This window comes from Homarus americanus, unplaced genomic scaffold (genome assembly GCF_018991925.1).
Source record: "Homarus americanus isolate GMGI-L3 unplaced genomic scaffold, GMGI_Hamer_2.0 scaffold24694, whole genome shotgun sequence".
In the NCBI taxonomy this organism is placed as follows: Eukaryota; Metazoa; Arthropoda; class Malacostraca; order Decapoda; family Nephropidae; genus Homarus; species Homarus americanus.
The window spans coordinates 1854174-1876575 of NW_024732780.1; the positions used below are offsets into that span (position 1 = coordinate 1854174).

The following is a 22402-nucleotide window of genomic DNA, read 5'->3' on the forward strand; positions in this document are numbered from 1 at the left end:
TATCAAGAAGTTTATACTATTCAATAATTTTAAAAGTTTAATATTCATTTTTTTAGTCATTTTAACAATTATTGAACATAATTGAAGGTAAAGTGACTAGTTTAATGCGCGGCATCCAGCCTCTTAACACAGCAAACAGGAGTTAGTCTCTCTCTGTTTTCACTGGAGGTAACTGGAGGTAACCGAAACCATTGTTTCAATGGGTTTTTGGGTAATTGGTTCCAGCTCACCGAAAATTGCCTAAATTCAACAAAAAAGGTAGAAAAGTACACTTACTTTGAGGTGTGTATGTAGAAGGCTCCTGGATGATGATGATGATGATGATGATGGGAATTAGAATGGGGGTGGAGGAGAAGGGAGAAGAGAGGCATTGGGGTGGAAGAGAAGTCTCCCCATGGCGCCATTTCACCCATAAAATTTTAGTTCTCTTGGTTTAATTCAAGATTATTTTCCTTAAATCAACACTGCACTGCATTATATATTGTCAATATGTAAATTAAATTTCAAAATGACCAATAATTTGCATGCAAACACAGAAAAAAGCATTTAGTTGAAGAGAGTCTCAAGCAAGAGGTTCCCTCCACTGAAAAGAGAGAGAGACTGGCGCCTGTTTGGTGTGTTGCCAGGCTGGATGGCGTGCATGAAACTAGTGTCTTTACCTTCAATTAAGTTCAATAATTGTTAAAATGACTAAAAAATTTAATATTAAACTTTTAAAATCATTGAATAGTATAAACTTCTTGATATTTACTAAAATAGTAAGGAATTTAAGGCCTAAAACCGATTACTGTATTGGCGGACTAATACTACAGCTGGACAGCCAAATGCAAGCGAAAACATGTTGAGGTTGGCTCGTAAAAAACTCGTTAATCGAGGGATTGCTCGTTAACCGAAGTTAAGAATCTTATGGAAGGTAAATCGTTAACTGAAATCTCGTTAACCGAGGCGCTCCTTAACCGAGGGATCACTGTATAAGATATTTATGTTTGTAATACTGTATCAGTTTAACTGTCTTGTTGACCACAGGAAACGAGAAGAACGCCTTCAAGCTCGGGAACTCAATCAGTTAATGAAGGAAGTAAAGGAGGACATGGAACTTACTGATCACATTCCTCTGCCAGATGCTCCACGTTTAGAAGGGCTGCGACTCCCTCCTGAAGCCTTTGGAAATATTCTAATGGTGTTCGAGTTCTTGCATAACTTTGGGGAGACTTTAGGCTTCGGTAAGTTTGTATGGAATTTTATGATTCTTTGTATTTTGACTACAATCAGAGTAAATATGAAAATTATCAATTCAAACATAAAAATCCAAAATAATTTAGATCAGTTATATGCATGTAAGTAGACAGGTGGAGGGTACATGCTTAGAACTTTATTTACCCCAATTCTGTTCCTGGGTCGTGGAGCTAATAACACCATCTCTTGTCTTTAGTTCCTGACAAGAAACAAAAGTAGGTAAAACAGGACCACTTGAATCTGTATGTGAAGCAAAGTTGAAGGGCAGAGGAGGAGTGAGTAGGGGAGAGGTAAAGAGAAAATAAGATAGGAGTGTCTGAAGAAGTTAGAGTTGTTAAGTGATGACATGTAGAGAGCAGAATGGGTATAACTCAAGAATTCTGTATTTTATCTTAGATTAGATGTAAGGGTTAAAAAGGGTGAAGAGGAGGAAAAGAGAGAGAGAGAGAGAGAGAGAGAGAGATTCTGGGAAGATTGGAATAACTGTATTGAAAGTTTGAGTGAGACAGTGATGGTGATGGCACATATAAATGCAAGAGTTGATGAAAGGGAAGTGTCGTGGATTGTGGAAATATATGGAGTACCGGCAGTGAATTGTTAAAATATATGGGGTACCAGCAGTGAACTGTGAATGGAGAGACAGAAATGTATGCTGAAAGAGGCATAAAGAGTATATTGTTATGTATTCATGTAAACAGGATAATGGAAAAGATGGGTATTATTAGACTGTTTTTGGACTGACAAATTTATTCTAACTGGAAGTGAATGTACCAGGAGAGGTAGTATATGCTGTTTTGATATGTGTCTAGTGAAACACTAAGGATTTCTTGATTAAAAGGATAAATAAATAAATTTGTATGTTCCTTTCTCTGCAATGAGCATCCTACTTTTTAGATGGGTCAGATCAATGAGAATTCTGAATATGTACTATATTATTTAAGGTTTTGAGCATACCTGTACTATTTTTTAGTCACTTCTGATGAAAGTATGTAGTTACTGTTAATTGTACATTATACTGTACAGTATTGTCTAATTTTAGTTAAAATTTCAGACAATTTTCCTCCCTACATATTAATTAGTTCCAACCATCTTCTCTTGTTTGCAGACATGGAATCACTACCCTCCATACAGAGCCTCCAGATGGCCCTCTTGAATGACAGTGAAAGTGAAGAGGAACTTCTGAGTGTTCTTTCTCACTTACTTGTTTGTGCCATTGAAGATCCTGGGATTCCCTCTTCTCAAAGACACACTACAATATTAGGTCAAACTCTAAATAGAGCAGACATTACCCATGCTAATATTTCAGAGATTTTGCGGGTCTACCTTAATGCCAATGCGACAGGGGAGGTAAGTTTAGGATAGCTTTATTCATTTCTTGGATTGTTGTGACTTTTATTCAGGGATTAAGATGCATTATATGGTTTTACAATGTGGAGAGAAAATACATGTTTTATTCAACTAGAAATATTCCCACAGGTTCGTGTTATTCATGGGCTCTTAGGTACTGAAAAGGAACGTCGTGAGAATCCTAAAAAAGCACAAGATTGGGATTCAAAATTAGCAGAGATGGATGCATACAAGATGTCTCAGTGGCTAATGCAACTACCCTTCCTAGCACTTAACCCAACACAGAAGAGTGAGATTGTCGCATACGTTTGCAATGAACTTCTCCAAAACAAAGCTGTAGTAAGGCAAATTGAGGACTCTTTGGATAGACACAATGGCCTCAAAACAGAAAAGTGGAAACTAGATGCCCGAATAAGAAAGTAAGTGATGAATTTGTGTGGGTACGTGCGTGCGTATTTGTCTTTAAAGAAGATATGATGTTTTGTTATTGTACATTTTAGCACTTTTGACTGTTCAGATAAGTGTACATTTTGAGGAATACAGTTTACTGTATATATATCTTAAATTTCCACAAAGCACAATTTCTTTGTTAAACAAGTGAGAGTAAATACTTCATAATATATATACAGTATATGGTAAATTTTTGCAGACTCCGCATGAGTGTAGCAAGAAAAAGGATCTACAATGCTGCAATGAGATCAATGATGGAGCACCGAGGGGAAGACTCAAATATGTCAAGTGTGTCAGCCATCTCTTCTTGCCTAGGGGAACAGGATAAAGTAGAGAAGAAAGACAAGGAAGATGACAAGTTGAAAGAGGAGGAGGAGGAAGAAGAGGAGGATGAAAATGAAAGTGGGAATGATAGTGATGCAATGGAGGAAATTCCTGATGAGGTAAAGGTAACTGTTGGTAGCCTCTTCTTTATAGTTGCCTTCTTCCTCTGTACCTGATTGAGCACTTATTTTTTGCGTAGAGTATTCTTATTCATAATTTGTGGAAATGCGAGTAAGGCTTTATTATTTTTTTTAGCAGATTTTTATGAAGATTTCAGATAGATTTTTAAAATGAAAATTGTGGCTATACATTATCACTTAACTGTACATAGAAGATTATGTACTGTATTTAAAATTTGTATACAGCACAAGAAAAACACTTTATTGGTGTATGGTAGCTATAAGTCAGATGAAGTGGTGTCATATTTGCCTTCTCCCAAACTACAGATGTCAATGAAATTTGGTAAATGAGCATAATTTTCAAGACCAGCATTCTCAGAAACATCAGGCTGCCACAATTGTCCATGGAGGAATTTAATTTCTTTTGTATTCTTGGTCATACTATTGTCACCGTGTACAGTAATTTGGAGTGGCACAAACTTTAAGGAAAAATGAGTAGTGAACTTCAGTAGTTGTCTTAGTTAATGCTCTTCTCAGATATAATTACTGAACATGGCTCTTGCACCAGATAACTGACCACAAAATGGTCAGTCATAAAAGTGTTAATAAGGTGGACAGCCTAAGGAAAAATACCCTATTTATCTAAAATTATGTTCTTTATATTGTATTCTACAAACTTTCCTGTAATTCAACATTTAGTATTGTGGATACACACTTGCCTAAATATGATTTACATATTTCACTCTACTCATCCTTTCCCTTTACTCTCAAGGAGGATGACAAGCATCTAAGTGCAGATGATGCATCCAAGACACTGGATCTTCTTCAGCGACAGATGAATCAAGTTAGACAAGATCTGTTTGAGACGGCCCAGCAAGTCCGTGGCTTCAACTGTGGACAAGATAGATATCAGGTAAGTCGATGTTATCAGTATACAGTTGGATAAAGATTTCATTGTTAGGTAGTAAAGTTTTGGGTTGATAATTGAAATGGAAAGGTTAAGGCAAGATTTAATTTTTGGTAATCATTGTTGACGGTTATATAGATTAAGAACTAAATAGTATTCACGTTATTTAAATCAGGTCAAAAGATAATTTTCATGGGATTTTGCTCTACTTAAATTTTAATGCTCTTTATTTTATGAAGTTATACTTGTTATTTATTGATCAGTACAGGGGGGGCCCCCCCCAATTTCACGGTCCTCTATTATGCGCGGATGACACTCTGGATGTACCCAAGAATGTCTGTGGGTAGTTTTAAAGTTGCCGGCATTTTCGCGGCTGGGGCAGGGAGCCATTCGTTCTAGAGACAGTAATTTCCTTTACCTGTATTTTTGTGTGTGTGTGTGTGTGTGTGTGTGTGTGTAATAATAATAATAATTATTAACGGTTTATTGAAAGAGCTTGGCAGCCAGAAGGCTGCGTGCGTGTGTGTGTGCGTGTGTGTGTGAATAATAATAATAATAAACGGTTTATTAATAGAGTTGCAGCCGGTGGCTGAAAATATACAGACTTACATTTGATTTAGACATAATGATATAATGTGCATTGAATACATTTACATGGCTGTACAGTACATAAATCAGGAGTTATTTATTATTTTAACAATAGATAGAATGGTGCTGTTCTTATATCTATCGGTGCGGGCTCTTCTGGGCTGAATTTTGTTGTGGCGGACTGCGCGAGTTGGGTGGGGGGCTGCAGGTGGCAGGAGGTGGCGATGACGAGGGTGGTGCAGAAGTCCACTGCCAAACCTTTCCAGTGCTTGGTGGTGGAGGTCACTGAAGGATGGCATTTCCAGGGTGGAGAGGGCGTTGGTGTAGCCGGAGTATTCTGCGCCGAGCATGATTCTGCAGGCCCTTTTCTGTACCTTCTCTAGCTGACGTTTTTGGGTGGAGTTGAGAGAAGACGACCAGGCTGGTGACGTGTGTGTGTGTGTGTGTGTGCAAAACACATACAAATAATCAGAAACAAACTTATTAACCCTTAGCGGGTGGCGTACCGCTTCGCCCGGCGTGCTAAGGCGCCCATTAGTGACGTGCTAAGGCGCCCAGGGCACTAAACGCCCACTCGGTGGCGTACTAAGCGTGCCCAGGTGGCGTACTAAAAATTGCTTACGCCCGGTGATGTACTAAAACGCCCGACCGCCCCAGACTAAGAACGCGCTAGCACTAAAGCGCTTACGCCCCGCTTCACCTCTTTCAAACAATTTAATCAGGTCCGCCAGCACTGTTCGGCCTTCACCTCCGTCCTCTCTCTCTCTCTCTCTCTCTCTCTCTCTCTCTCTCTCTCTCTCTCTCTCTCTCTCTCTCTCTCTCTCTCTCTCTCTCTCTCTCTCTCTCTCTCTCTCTCTCTCTCTCTCTCTCTCTCTCTCTCTCTCTCTCTCTCTCTCTCTCTCTCTCTCTCTCTCTCTCTCTCTCTCTCTCTCTCTCTCTCTCTCTCTCTCTCTCTCTCTCTCTCTCTCTCTCTCTCTCTCTCTCTCTCTCTCTCTCTCTCTCTCTCTCTCTCTCTCTCTCTCTCTCTCTCTCTCTCTCTCTCTCTCTCTCTCTCTCTCTCTCTCTCTCTCTCTCTCTCTCTCTCTCTCTCTCTCTCTCTCTCTCTCTCTCTCTCTCTCTCTCTCTCTCTCTCTCTCTCTCTCTCTCTCTCTCTCTCTCTCTCTCTCTCTCTCTCTCTCTCTCTCTCTCTCTCTCTCTCTCTCTCTCTCTCTCTCTCTCTCTCTCTCTCTCTCTCTCTCTCTCTCTCTCTCTCTCTCTCTCTCTCTCTCTCTCTCTCTCTCTCTCTCTCTCTCTCTCTCTCTCTCTCTCTCTCTCTCTCTCTCTCTCTCTCTCTCTCTCTCTCTCTCTCTCTCTCTCTCTCTCTCTCTCTCTCTCTCTCTCTCTCTCTCTCTCTCTCTCTCTCTCTCTCTCTCTCTCTCTCTCTCTCTCTCTCTCTCTCTCTCTCTCTCTCTCTCTCTCTCTCTCTCTCTCTCTCTCTCTCTCTCTCTCTCTCTCTCTCTCTCTCTCTCTCTCTCTCTCTCTCTCTCTCTCTCTCTCTCTCTCTCTCTCTCTCTCTCTCTCTCTCTCTCTCTCTCTCTCTCTCTCTCTCTCTCTCTCTCTCTCTCTCTCTCTCTCTCTCTCTCTCTCTCTCTCTCTCTCTCTCTCTCTCTCTCTCTCTCTCTCTCTCTCTCTCTCTCTCTCTCTCTCTCTCTCTCTCTCTCTCTCTCTCTCTCTCTCTCTCTCTCTCTCTCTCTCTCTCTCTCTCTCTCTCTCTCTCTCTCTCTCTCTCTCTCTCTCTCTCTCTCTCTCTCTCTCTCTCTCTCTCTCTCTCTCTCTCTCTCTCTCATGTTATTCGCGGATTTGGCGATTCGCGGCCATGTTGAGAACCTAACCTCCATGTATTTGGGGGTGCCCCTGTACCAGTAATTTGTTAATTAGTTTACAAAGTAACTGCTGTTGTAGAGTTATGAGGCATATTATACCATAATTGATAACAGGAATTTTACTATTAAATTTATTTTATTGAGGTAACAAAGAGGAGTACCAAATGCATATTTATACAGGTATACAGTAGAAGTCCAAAAATCCGGACTGCTTGGGGATTGGGTCGGTCCGGATTTTCGGATTTTCCGGATTCTCAGACAGTACTTTTAAAATTAAAATTTAAGGAGGAATAAAGAAGAGATGAACAGGTACATTTTGATAGTTTATTCATTAGCAAATATAGCATGCTTCATTTATCAAAACGAGCAGTTTTAAAGAAAAATAAAGTCAACACTAGACAAAAATGTAAACAAACTGTCTAATACCATGACGAGTCTTGAAATTCCTAAGCCATCCATCACTAAATGTGCACTCTGATTCAATGTTCATTTGCTCCTTAAAAGACTTTGCTTTGGCAATAAGCATCGGCCCAGAAATTGCCATACCTTCTGATCGTTTTAACAAAAACCATTCGTGCAACACCTTATCAAGATTTTTTAATTTGGGCCAATGTAAACTTTTTCTTTCAGCAATTTTAATGTAAGGCTCAGAAGAAGCTGTGAATTCTAGAATTTTATTCTTTGCCTCTTTTATATCATAAATTGTAGACTTTCCAATGTATGTTTCCATTAGAACAGCATTGCTCACATTACATTCTAGTTTCTTAATTATTTCAAGTTTGTCACTCAATTTTGAATGTGTTCTTCTTTCTCTTCACACAACAAAGTTTATCTACTTTAGTGGCCATTATTATGGGCTTGTACTCTGTACATGGAAAGAGTAGGACTCAAAATTACATACGTTGCCACAGTTTGATGGCTTGTTTTAAAGTGGCGATCGTGTGGTCGTTTGTTGTCGCTGTGCAGCTGTGGCATTCACGCATGCACACATACACACAAAAGATTTATAGTGCCTCAAATTTTACATTTCAGTTCAAGCTAATTACAAAACTAACAAAATTAGCTACCTATAATTTACAATTACTTTTATTATTAGAATTATGTAAATTAATTTTTTAAAGCAACTCCATTCATTCACATAACCCACAAAAGCCCGCTAAATTTAAAAAGTTTGAGTTTTCGAAAAGTCCGGATTCTCGGGGGGTCCGGATTCCTGGCATCCGGATTTTTGGACTTTTACTGTATAGTTTTTGTCCTTGATGATTTTTTTAATACAGTAGTACCTCGATACACCACACTAATTGGAATGTTTCAAGAAATTCAGTTGTTGTTATAATGCTATTACTGTGCTCCAACGACTAATGTCTTTAAGCACATAACGAGGTTAGTAAAACACTATTACATCTACAATAAAAAAATATGAGACACAACTTTCGGGTTGAAAATCAGACATACTGGGCAAGTCTGGTTGTTGACAACTGTTTTCACTGATATGATTGTTTCGTACTGTAAAGTATTATTTATAAATAACTACAAAATTTGCCTTATGAATAAAGATAATGCTGTATACAGGGGGTCCCTGGGTTTCGTCTCTGAAGACGTTCTTTAGTTGGAACACATGCTATGTGCAGACCGTACTTACAGAACAATGTTTAAAATCCCACTATATCATCGCCCTTATATGCATCTACAATCACTTAATTTAGGATAAATGAAGAAATAAAATGACAAAATACAGTAAATGAAAGTAAAAAATAAGTCATCAAGTACCGTATATACCCGTGTATAGCACGAGTTCTTAAGACCAAATTTTTGGGCAAAAAGTTGGGGGTCGACCTCTATACGGGTAATAGTTTCGTTAGGTTGAAAAATATTTACCAGTAACTACCAGTAAACAATGGAAACGATGCACCAACGCACCACCCGCTGTGAGTGTCGGTACAGTTGCGTCATCATAGCAAGCCCAAAGTAGCCAAATGCATGGTATGGTATGCACAGGAGTATGTAGAACATAAAGTATTCATTTTTAAAAGTTTATTTATAGATACATAAATTTTTGTTAATTAAATTTGAAACATCAATATGATGTGAGTCAGGTCATCTACACACAGTTGCCAGTTTCAAAATTTTCCTTTTAAAATTTTAAGTTACCGAGTATTTCTTTTCCCAAATCGTTTTACAATACTTTAGGTAAAACAGTATACTATTGTGCAAACCCCACAGAAAAAAAATTAACAAATGGAGACACCAAAAATGTAAAAAAAAAAAATGCAACATTGTTGGTAGGGTCAGGTGGTTCTAACGGTACCTGCCAGGACCCGGTAATCAAATTTATAACAATATCTAACCTCAATTACTGTAGTTTATCTGATGTAGGCAATATGAAGTAAAAAATACCAGTTAAAGTGAGAAATTGGAAGAGAATAAACAAGAAAGATGTTGGGCTATTTTTGGTAGGGCTGAGGGAGAGAGTACCAGCTGTTTGGTCTTTTTTGGCGGGAGAGTCACGCAAATATCCGTACTAGTATTTGTTTGGTGTTCTGTATTTTTAAAAATGAATACTTGTAAATTAAAAGTACCGTAACATTGTATTATATAAAATCTTGTCATATTTCTGGAAAATAAGAAGCAAGAAAATAAGAATACACCGGTAAACACAATTTCAACGTACGCTAAAATTAAAAGCTGCTTAAGAAGGGCCGATGCAAACACAAAGCCTTCGCGACCAGGGCTCTGCCGTATCAGTTAGACGGTACACGTGTTTTTCGAATCGTTTTCAGTTAAAAAACTTTTACATCACAAGTGAATTAGGATAGAATATTATTGTAATATAACAGTTTTTAACTGAAAACCATTCGAAAAGCGATTACGGTAACATCTTTTGAACGAAAGAAAGCGAGTCATTGTTTTTGTCACGATTTTATCCCACTTTCCACTGAATACGTACGTCATTTCAGCAAAAATATTACATTTCCATATTCTCAGAAATAAATAGTAGTTTTGCTGAAACGTGATGTATTTCAATGTAAATTTGGATAAACTACATGCAGAAAACAAAAGACTTTACCTAACCTTCCGATGTTCAAGATATGTTACTCGTATTTTTAATAGTTTTCGGTTAAAATACTGTTATATTAGTGATATTCTATTCATACTGTGGTTGATATAATACCTTCACGGAAATGTAATATTTTTTGCTGAAATGACATACGTATTACAGTGGAAAGTGGGATAAAATTGTGATGAAAACAATGACTTTCGCTTTGTTTCGTTCAAAAGATGTTACCGTAATCACTTTTCGAATGGTTTAGTTAAAAAACTGTTGTATTGTATTACAATAATATCCTAATTGACTTGAATAAATATTACGATACCATATTTCTGAATATTTTCATTAAAATCCACCAAAATCATTTTCTTTGTCATCGTCTGCAGCACCAAACAGCTTCTCCCAGTCCTCTCCTTGAACAGGGCTACAGGGTACACGTGTTCGAATCGTTTTCAGTTAAAAAACTGTTACATCACACGTATATTTTACCTAAACTGCGCCTGAATAAATATATTCTCGGAAATAAATAGTAGTTTTGCTGAAACGTGATGTATTTCAATGTAAAATAGGATAAAATACATGTCGAAAACAAAAGACTTTACCTAAGCTTCCGATGTTCTCGAGATGTTATTCGTTTTTTTAATAGTTTTCGGATAAAATTCTGTTATATTACAATGATATTCTATTTATACTGTGCTTGATATAATACATTCACGGAAATGTAATATTTTTTGCTGAAATGACGTACGTATTACAGTGGAAAGTGGGATAAAATCGTGATGAAAACAATGACTGGCTTTCTTTCGTTCAAAAGATGTTACCGTAATCACTTTTCGAATGGTTTAGTTAAAAAACTGTTGTATTACAATAACATTCCCTCCTAATTGACTTGAATAAATACTTGAATGGAAATATACAATATTTTTGTTGAAACTACCCGCGTTTCAGTGTACAGTGTCGTGATAATAAATGGTAAACAAGTTTATAGGACGTAGTGTTTCTCTGAAGGTTTTGTTGTTCCTTTACCCTCAAAAACTTGGGTCGACCTATAAACGAGGAATATCATAAATTAACGATTTCTTGGTCATAAAATCGGGGTCGACCTATATACGAAGGGGGGTTATAGACGAGTATATACGGTAAATAAAATACTGTAAATTTCAACTTTAACCCCGTTTATATTGGTAGGTGTTCGTAAGTCGAATGTTTGTAAGTTGGGGACCCCCTGTACAGTGAACCCTCACTTTACGCGGTCAATTGAACCCATGGAGGCCCGTGTAAAGCGAGAAACGCGTAAAGTGAACAACATAACATATGGGATTAAATGAAATAGAGACCGGCTGACCCCCAAACTCCACTTTTTCTGACACAATACCTATGTTCTAGTAAAAATAACATCTTAATTTTATGATGGTACATGCACACAATTAATACTTAAGAGAAATAGAGAAATACAGTCGCCAAGTTAATGTCCATTCAAATAATGGACTCAACTCCCTCCCCCTCTTCTCACACTCCTGGCTCTTCCCTCTCTGAGAAATGTTTGGGAGAATACCACTAGATTTTAAGGTATAGTAATAAATAATACCTCAAACTAAAGTTAGGATAATATAATTGACATTGCTGGATTCCTTGTAAGACCAGGAATATTTTGAATATAAATGTCATATATTTTGCACAAAAGATAGCATATTTACTCAGAGTAAACATTACATCTAAAATTTGTATGTCTAATGCAAAATCTATGTTGGTTATATTCAAAATCATCATCAAATTGTAAGAATTCCAGCAATGTAAATTATATTCTGGCCGGGTAATTTGTATGAATTTTATGAGCTAAATAAAAAAAAAAAATTATACTTCACGCGTATATGGGTAGATGAACTGCGTAAAGTGAAAGTTCGGTTCTGGCGAGGCACCGCGTATATGAGAAATCGCGTAAAGTGAAACCGCGTAAAGCGGGGTACAACTGTAAATTATATTCTGGGCGACCTTGTGCGCACCCTGCCCGCGCCGCTTCCCGCGTAAATGATGAAATTTACCGCGTAATTAAAACATTTCATTCTGGCAAGGCACCGCGTAAATGACCAAACGCGTAAACAAAATCCGCTTAAATCCAGACTATACTGTACTGTACAATGGTCTAATCAGATTTGCAATAGGCCTACTGGGAACTAAGACACTTGAGTATCTAAGCAGGCTGGGGCTGATCAGGTGTTGCTGCATTCGTCTTCAGTAATAGAGAAAAAATACAATACTTTATGTCATTTGTAATATGACTTGAAAATAAAAGGATAAGCTGTATCAGAAGGCTATTTACTCAAGATGCGTTTGTGTGAGCTTTCAGTAGACCAACTTACAACAGGGGTCACTATAACACACTGTATAGTATCGGATATGAAGATACCTTCTTCAAAACGTTATTTATTGCCTGTGGGTGTTATATGATGACTCAGTTTGGCTACTTGTACACTTAGACATATGATTAATGAATAAACCTGGGTATATGCAGATGCATAATACTTTACACTACAATACTATAATACTGTAGTATTTATTAAGTTGTGATAAATACACTGCAGTAGTATTTATTAAGTGATGATAAATACACAACTGTACTGTACTAATTTACTAAGTGTTAAAGACAGACATTGTGGTAAGCTAATCAGCTGTTTACCCTTTGTAAATAATCACTCATGGTGTTCAGTGTAGGATTCTATTTTCAAGAAAGCTGATTCCTTTAGTATAATATTTTATCAACCTGGCACCAAATGATCCTAAATTATATGAGAAATGTGGTGGATTTACATAAATAAGTGTTAAAGGAGTCTTGTGGGAGTTAGGGGGAGGGAGCCACCCACCTATGCTACCACCCCCTCCCCTCTGCCAATTGCTCCCAGATAAACATTCGTCTTCCACATGCAATATATTCCTACACTTAGTTGTTCTTATTTTTATGTTTATACTACTGTGCAGTATACAGTTTTCTCTTTATTCATAAGACAAATTCTGTGGTTACTTGCATATAACACTTTACAGTCAATAACAATCATCTGGGTGACAACCAGACCTATTATATGTCTGATTTTCAACCCAGAGAGTTCTGTTTCATATTGTTTTTTATAACTTTGTTATAAAATAAAAGACCTTAGTTGTTGAAGTGCAGTAATAACATAACAACAACTGATTTTCTTTTAACAGTTCAGATAAGCAGTGTTCCCCCCCCCCCCACGTGCCCCATATATTCGCTTTTTTCAGACTTTTGCATTTTTCGGACTGGCGTCAGCCCCAATTAGTCCTATTTATTGAGATTCTACTGTAGTCAACTTTCCTGAAAAAAGAATCCCACACTCAACCCCAGAAGAGTCATTGCATCGTATTAAATTATTGATCATTTGTTTACAAAGCACAAACAGCTGATCATCCTAGCTCCCTCACCACTGCTCTCCATCTCTCATGCTTACTACAACAAATGTCTTCAGCACTTAGTAAATAGTACTGTAGTGTATTGTGCATCTGCATATTCTCTGGTTTATTCATTAATCAGTGAGTGATCTAGGCATACAATTAGCCAAATAGGGCCATCATATATTACTCAAAGGTAATAAATAATGTTGTTAGGAAGGTAACTCCATATCAAATACTATACAGTACTGTTATGTTATAGTGACCCTGTTCTAAGCTGATGTACTCAAAGCTCTCTCTCTCCAGGAACATACCCTGAGTGAAAACCTTCTGATACATCTTATCCTTCTATTTTTAAGCCAAATTACAAATTACTTATTATTTTTTTTATTATTGAAGATATTATATTAATCATGATGAATCACTTACCATAAATGGCTGATCATATGAGAATATAATTTGGAATAAATAAATAAATGCCTGGTCTACCCCCCCACCCCCTCACCCCTAGCTACTCCCAGCCTGTTTACATGCGTAGTTCATTCACTCTCATTAGGCCTACAACATATCTGATTAAACCAATGTACGGTACATTATTCAGTGAGAAAGTGTTGTTCTCTTCATAAGATTTTTCTAATTTTACCTCCTGTATTTTTTAAAATAGGTAGTCTACATAATTTTAACCATTTCTTAAAACCTTCAAATATCCCCGTTAAAGATAATAAGTACGTACTCTACATAAAAAGTTCATGTAAAAGAGTGTAATGTAGGTAGTGAGATGCAGCTCACTGATATGATACATATGAGGGCAGGACTCAGACTGAAACATGTGCCACGCAACTCCCACACACAGGCATTCAACTGCATATACGAACACATAAACCACCTGGACTTGTGCTGAATTTTCCAGAATTTTTTTTTAAAAATATTGAAGTCTGGTGTATAGAGGTTTTACTGTATATTGGGAATTTAGCTTTCCTAACCTTGGACTGTTCTAGGGCAACTCTGTAGCAAGTCTATGGAGTCCCTCTTATTGCCTTTTAACTAACTGACATGAGAGGTCTAACTAGCTTCCAAGTCAAAATATTCTGAATAGGCAATATTCATAGTGAGAGTTGTACTGAAATCCCTATAGGAATTACAGCATAGTCTCGTTTTACGCAGTCAATTAAACCCATGGAGGTCAGCGTATAACGCGTAAACAAAATACAGTCGACCCTCGTTAATTCGGACCCCTTTAATCCGGATTTCGGATAATTTGGACAAAATCTGAACGAACTTTTTTTTTTTTTTTTAAGATTTGTAGGAATATTACCTACGCGGACCTTAAGCTAAAATGCTGGTCCACCCACTGCTGGGATAAAACACCAGCGTCTTTTTGGTCAAATGTAACATCACCACTAGTGTGGGGGGGTATGCAACTTTTAGCTTCAGACATGAAAAATATTTAACATTTACTGCCAGTATACAATGGAAACGTAAAATTTGTACCAATTAGTAATGAAAAGTTGTGCAGTTCCTTCAGCAAATGAAGCTCACCAACTTACAATAGGCTAAATTACCTTACAGCGTGTTTACTGTAGTCTATGTTGAAGTTCTTAGCATAGGCTAACTTATCATATCATATACGGTATCACAGTTCTCATTGATCTACAAAAGATACCGGTAATAAAAACCTTTTTGATATTTCACACTTAATATAATACCCCGTAATCTACTTCAACCTCCTATTGTTTACAACGACGCATGACGCACCACCAGCTGTTGAGTATCAGCTACACGGTACACGTGTTTTTCGAATTGTTTTCAGGTAAAAAACTGTTACATCACATGTATATTTTACCTTAACTGTGCCTGAATGAATATTTCTTGGAAATATATAGTAGTTTTGCTGAAACGTGATGTATTTTAATGTAAAATAGGATAAAATACATGACGAAAACAAAAGACTTTACCTAACCTTCCGATGTTCTAGAGAAGTTACTCGTTTTTTTAATAGTTTTTGGTTAAAATACTGTTATATTACAATGGTATTCTATTCATACTGTGCTTGATATAATGCATTCACGGAAATGTAATATTTTTGCTGAAATGACGTACGTTTTACAGTGGAAAGTGGGATAAAATTGTGACGAAAACAATGACTTTCGCTTTCGTTCGTTCAAAAGATGTTACCGTAATCGATTTTCGATTGGTTTTCAGTTAAAAAACTGTTGTATTACAATAATATTCTATCCTAATTGACTTGAATAAATACTACGATACCATATTTCTGAATATTTTAATTAAAATTCATCCAAATCATTTTCCTTGTCATCGTCTGCAGCACCAAACAGCTTCTCCCAGTCCTCTCCTTGAACAGGGCTAGACGGTACACGTGTTTTTCGAATCGTTTTCAGTTAAAAAACTGTTACATCACACGTATAATCGTATATTTTACCTAAACTGCGCCTGAATGAACATATTCTTGGAAATAAATAGTAGTTTTGCTGAAACGTGATGTATTTCAATGTAAAATAGGAAAAAATACATGACGAAAACAAAAGACTTTGCCTAAGCTTCCGATGTTCTTGAGATGTTATTAGTTTTTTTAATAGTTTTCGGTTAAAATACTGTTATATTACAATGGTATTCTATTCATACTGTGCTTGATATAATACATTCACGGAAATGTAATATTTTTCCGGAAATTACGTACGTATTACAGTGGAAAGTGGGATAAAATCGTGACGAAAACAATGACTTTGAAATATAATGCAATATTAACCCCTAAATCGGTTAATTCGGACAATCGGCTAAAACGGACACCCTTCCCCCCTATTAGTCCGAATTAACATGGGTCGACTGTAACAGAACATATGGGATTAATTGAAATAGAGACTGGGCCGACCGCCAGACTACCTTTTTTCCGACACAATGCGTACGTTGTAGTATAAATAACATCTTAATTTTATGATGGTATACACACACAATTAATACTTAAGAGAAATATCAATAATATTAGGTTTTTTAACACTTACGTTAGTAGAAGAGATGGCTGGGCACACGTGGATGGGGGGTTGGTTCCGAGGCAGAGGGCAGATTATTGGCCCTCACCTGTATCACTATCCACCACAGAGGCTAGCAGGGCCTCCTTGTCAAACCCCTCAAAGTCCATATCCTCGCTATTACTGACTTGGGCTGGCTGTGGTGGGTGGCGGGTGAAGAATTCGGAAATGTTTTGTTGACTGGGCAAGCAAGGTTAAATAGACCAATCACAGCTTGTGGCGGAGGGGATGCATGGGTGGTAAGGATGCGTGGCCCAATCACAGTCCGAAACGTCATCTGACGTCAGCGGTGTCGTAAAAGTGACCTAGTGCGCAGCTTGTCCGCGCCGCTTCCTGTGTAAATTCAGGAAGGTACTGCATAACTAATAATTGGCACGTCTGGACAGTTGCCGCGTAAATGACCAACCGCGTGTACAAAATCCGCGTAAACCGAGACTATACTGTACACCAGAATATCTTCTTCACAAACTTGAGTCAGGCACCAAAATGTGGATAGAACTCTCTGGCTTTTGGTGAAGGTAATTCCTTTTAAGTGTCTGATAAGTTGCCAGAATACCAAGGACACTGATAAGCTCCCAGACTGGGTTGTTAATAAATATATAAATGGGAATATACTGTACAGTGATATCTCCATGAGCTGGAACAAATGGTGCAGAGCACTTCCGAGAATGAGAGATATCCGGGTAACAAGACGACTCTCTCAAAGTCAGAAAAAGTCCCTCATCCCCTGAATTTTCTGGGTAACAGAAAAATGTTCTCGGAAGTTCCAGAAATTTCCCATGACATCATCTCTCGAACCTGGAAAAAAAAAACCCCATTCCCGGAATTTTCCGGCTATCGGGAAAATTCCGGCTTTAGGAATGATTTTCCGAGAAAATTTCAATTCCGGCTTTCGGAGAGTTCTGGGTTTGAGAGATTCTGGCTAATGGAGATAGTACTGCATATTTAGTTTTCAATAAGAGTAGAGATAAAGGCACATGCATCAGGGAAAGAAGGTTCAAGGAGGATGCACAGGTTTCAGTGGCAGCAAAAATTCTCAAGTTTCTTCTCCTTCAGGGCACCTTTATACCAAATGTGTAAAGGTGTAAATATATTTCTGCTAGTACGGTAGTTGGTATGCTGAATTTGTGATATTTTAAACAGTTTGTAAAATGAAACTCCTTGCTATATTAAGTAGCATTTCTTAAATTTTAGCAACCAATCATCTATCGCCCTCAAGTATCAAAGATTCTACAATTTTCCTTTGAGCTTTAAATAACTTTTGTACACAATGAGATTTACATCACATGAGTAAAATAACTCACTCTCTACAGAAATATGTAAGAATGTTAAAAATATAGGAGTTGAAATATATATAACAAATTATACATACTATATATTGATATGAAAAGTAGATGTATCTAAAATTTGACATACTTTATTGCAAAAAAGCAAATATGATACCCCCAGTATCTTAAAAATTATTTTCAAGAAATAATTATAATAAAATTAGAAAAGGAAATATAGTAAGTAAGAATGGGGGAATTAAATATTGTTGTTCTTTGTACAGGAGATGAGTGTGGCAAGTCAGCTTGCATTGTGGATGACAGTTTAAATGTGGTTTGAGAAAACAACTACAGTATTAGTAAATCAAAAGATAGTCTTCAGTTTATATTTTTCAGGGTAACTTTTAACCTAGAGAGTTGTCAATTAATTTTCTTATTTTTGACATTTTTGGTTTGTTGATGTGCATTAATAATAAACTTAGTGTAGTATTCTAGTCATAAAGTGTTCCATTATTTTTTCAACAGCGCACAATGTGGGTGTTGCCACATGCTGGAGGTCCTTTCTTAGAGGGCCTCACGTCATGTGACTACACCGGACGTGATCACTTTCCCATCTCTGTGCCTCCTTCTGCTGCAAAAGTAGGATATTCCATTGAAGAGGTAAATGCCAAACTACAGGAGGCCAGAGCAATAAAAGATAAACAAATAAAAGAGGAGAGAAAGGCAAAGAGGGAAATAAAAGAAGAGCCATTTGTGAAGGAGGAAAAGATGGATACTGATATTGTAAAAACTGAAGCTGAAGTGAAAATAGAAAAAAAAGATGATAATTTTATTGAAAGTGACGATAAAGAAAGTATTGATATGAAGCCCCTAAATGGCCAGGTGAAAGAAGAAGATAGTGAAGTGCCTGATATTCCACAGCGAACTGAAAAAAATAAGGAAGAAATAAAAAAGAAAGAGGATATAAAAAATTCTGATAGTCAAAATGGGTTAAGTGAATCTAAAGCCAATGGAAACACAAACAGTGACGTGTATTCTTCATTAATAAATGCTGGACTTAATCCATTCATGATAAATGGTTTAAAAGAAGGGAATAACTCAAACAGTAATGAGGGTATTGATCAAAATCTACTTGCAACAGGCTTAGGCCTAGTACCTGGCCAATATCTAAGAACAGAACATGTTGCACAAAGGGAAAAATTAAGCTTTAGTCTTTTACCACGTATCCCATGTGATGTGTCATCCCTTGAAGCGCTACCTACTGGGCAGACCCCACAGGGCACACCAAGAGGTTCCCCACGGGAAGCCTCACCATTCTCAAGATTTAGTGGACCACAGAGCCCAGTCTCAGGTGTTCCTCAAGTCTCCTGTAATACTCCAGGACCAGTTAGCACTCCAGGGACAGTTGACACTCCAGGAGCATTTAGCACTCCTGGTATGCTGAGCACTCCTGGAGTATTGAGTACCCCAGGGATGATGAGCACTCCAGGATCAATAAACACTCCAGTAGGGTTAAACACACCAGTAACAGCTAATAGCACTCCAGGGATGGTGAACAGCCTGCCTGGAACTATGAGCACTTCGGAATTTGGGTCCACGCCTGGAGTGCTAAACACGCCAGGAAGTGTACAAAGTTTACCGCACAAAGAGCTGTTAGAGAGACTACATCAAACAGCAGAAGCTTTACCAATTCCAGAAGGTGAGTACAATATTTGTATATCTAACATAGTCTATTGTGGTCTGTCTCCATGTTTTATGTACAGTACAGTTTAGTTTTGACATTTCTTTACTCTACTTGATGTGATAGCCCCGGGCATTTTGGGCTCTGCTATGCACTTTCATTCTCCATTGCTGTTGTCATTATTTCTATTTGTCCTCATTTTTTCTACGTAGAGGCATCTTCTGTATGGGCCAAGGATTTGCTACACTTGGCAAACAATAATTGTCTCTCTTGCATATGCCGAGTAATCATGTAAGCATGCCCATTAGGTTAATTGTATCAAATAAAATGGTTGTCAGGCAAGCACTACTTAACCATTACTGTAAATCTTCATCATCTAGAGATAAACATATTTGCGGTGTATTTGTCTTGGTGTTTGAGTATTATACAGGATGTGATTCTGTTAACTCCACACATCTCTTCAGCCATGAGTTTATCTATTTTAACCTGTTCTTAATTCTTTACAATATTCTAATACGGTACACTAAAACCTCAATGATCGGGCATGGTAGGGGCTCTGATCTTGCTGAATTATCTCAAATATCAAAATTTTCACACACCTGGGTGTGTAGAGGCAGTGGGCTGCTGTAACTACATCACCATTCACCAGCCAGCTGACACCATGCTCCCTCCGTATGGACCTAATGCGACGTCACAGCATACACACACACGTGTGGCATACACACACGTGTGGCAGCCTCACACATCTGAGTCAGCCGGTGAGCTGAACTCTGTGGTTCACTCCTGGTATCGCCCAGAAGTATTTTTAGTACAGGAGGTCCTCATTATACGTTGTACCGATATACCTCATTTCACATACAGTAGACCCTTGCCATTCACGAGTTTGTGATTCGCGATTTCATCACGAACTAATAAAGAAAGAAATTTTTCTTATACAGTAAGATCTTGTATTTTGCGAGTAATATAGACTGGAAAACTGCACCAAATTCAAATTCACCAAATGCAAATACATGAACTAATAGGAAAAATAACAATATAGACTGCCCACTCTACATCAACCTCTGATTTCCCATTTACTGTATAACCTCCAAATGATACAAATTCTGCCTTTATTGACTTGATTGTGCTTTCCGGAAACTAGTTTTTAGGCCTTCCTCAAGTAACTTAATCACATGCTGCTTATCCTGCATTGAGTACTTGGCAGACTTAACTCCTTTATGATAGTCCCGCTTCTCCTTTTCTTTATTTGGCCACTTAGGTGGGTCTGTCCCACCCCCACCAGCACCAGTAGGACCCCCAGCAGAGGTAGAGGCCATTATCTTGACTCGACAGGTGGTATCACCACCCAAAAAACCACACAATAACAGCCCGGGCGGTCACAAAGATGGCTTGAGCTACAACGTGATAATTGTGTTCTTGTAAACCTCTTTTACATTCACCACCGGCAGTTCGATCACCAGAACACTTCTTGGAAACATTCTTCTCACCTTGTCTTTCCGTATTCATCGCTAACACAACAAAATTGGAGAAAACAGCGAAAATCATTAAGTAATTGACAGAAATCGCACGATTTAACTGATCACGGGATGTAAACAGAGAGCGCTGGTGTAAACTGTTATTAGTCCTCACTGCGAAACATTCTTTTTACTTATTCTTTTCATACAGTATTTATGCATAACAGCTAAATTTGAGAATAAAAAACGAAATTTACAGAGTACCTCTCAAAAAACACTTCATAAACAAAAGACACAAATCAATTGAACATGTGATGTTCAACTTGAGCTGTAAACATTGCATAACCCCGCACCACGCTTAAAACGTTGAGGGTGGAACAAAACATTGAGGATGGAATCTCCCTATAGCCAACATTTATAGGCAAAAGTTCGTGTTTTACAAACAGCTTTCCCCTATTCATCATTCTATAACGAATCTAATTGGTTCTAGAACCTTGTTCGTTATAGCATTTGTTCGTTATAGGATTAATCCGTTCCAGGCCCCCAAATACAACCACTTAACACTGAAAAATATAATATAAAATTGTAAAAATTGTAAAAAAATGCATAAATATGCATCTAAACCCCTGAAATAAAGAACATCATTAATACCTGTAATAAAAAAACAATAAATTAGTAAAAAAAAAAAAAAAAAAAATTAATGTTCGTTGTAGGAGTTTCGTTCATTATAGCATTCTCAATTTTATAGGTAAAACCGTTCGTTATAGGAATATTCGTAGTAGAATCCATTCATTATAGCATACCCCACTGTAGCTGGTATGAGGGCTGTGACGTCATCAAGACGGTGGTCAGCATTCAGCTGGCAGGATCTCGCGAAATTCACGATATTTTACACCGAATATAAGACTTGGATACATTGGGTAATGCTCGCGAAATTCAAAAACGAGAAATGAAAGCGCGCGAAATATGAGATCTTACTGTATGTCATTTGTTTCACATATACGTCATCTGCATCATCCACTGTTTTATACTATGTTTGTGTGGACCCAAATATGATGCATAAATAGTGTTAAAAGCAGATGTATAATAGAATGTAAAAATAACAAGTAACAAAAGTGCTCTACAAGTGTTACTTTTTACCAAACCAAAATATGTCGGTCACCTCTCACACAACTGTGTGCTGTGCAATTGTTATAAGTACGTTACCACAGGATTGGCAGAAAAGTCATCTCATGGGTTTTTGCCTTACAAATAAAGGGAATACTATATACTGTACAGTAATATAAAAATATAAAAGAAAAATTAAGAGAGTGGGGGTACTGTACATTCAGTGTGGGAAACTGAGTGTATCTGAGAGTAGCAGGCAGTATGGTAACACATCATAGCTCACCTGACTAATGTATACCTCACCGCAGACATTTAAATCACGTAAGTGTTCCAACACCAAAATAAGAAAATTAAGAAAACATTATTCAGTTTTTATACAGTATAGGGCTTGCATGTAAAGAGGAGGTGGCAGAGGAGGAAGGAGGGAGTGCTGGCTGGACTGAGAGGACAATTCACTTCACACACTTGTTAGCTCTTGATCAATTTATGATGAGAGTATGCAATTTCACTATAATTCCCATATAATTTAGGTTAATTTGGTGCTCGGTCAATAAAACTATC

At 37.5% G+C, this 22402-nt stretch overlaps 1 protein-coding gene across 16 annotated transcripts in view; it reads left to right on the top strand.

The window, feature by feature from the left end:
• LOC121868978 (bromodomain adjacent to zinc finger domain protein 2B-like) overlaps window positions 1-22402 on the top strand; it is a 390896-nt gene that overhangs the window by 278964 nt on the left and 89530 nt on the right. For 15 of the 16 annotated variants that reach the window (XM_042370010.1, XM_042370019.1, XM_042370022.1 and 12 more), the window contains 6 exons: window positions 1027-1223; window positions 2342-2583; window positions 2713-3002; window positions 3233-3482; window positions 4249-4389; window positions 18125-19298. In XM_042370010.1, the coding sequence (XP_042225944.1) occupies window positions 1027-1223; window positions 2342-2583; window positions 2713-3002; window positions 3233-3482; window positions 4249-4389; window positions 18125-19298 (2294 nt within the window). The remainder of the gene's footprint in view (window positions 1-1026; window positions 1224-2341; window positions 2584-2712; window positions 3003-3232; window positions 3483-4248; window positions 4390-18124; window positions 19299-22402) is intronic. The other variant, XM_042370013.1, reaches the window with a different exon arrangement.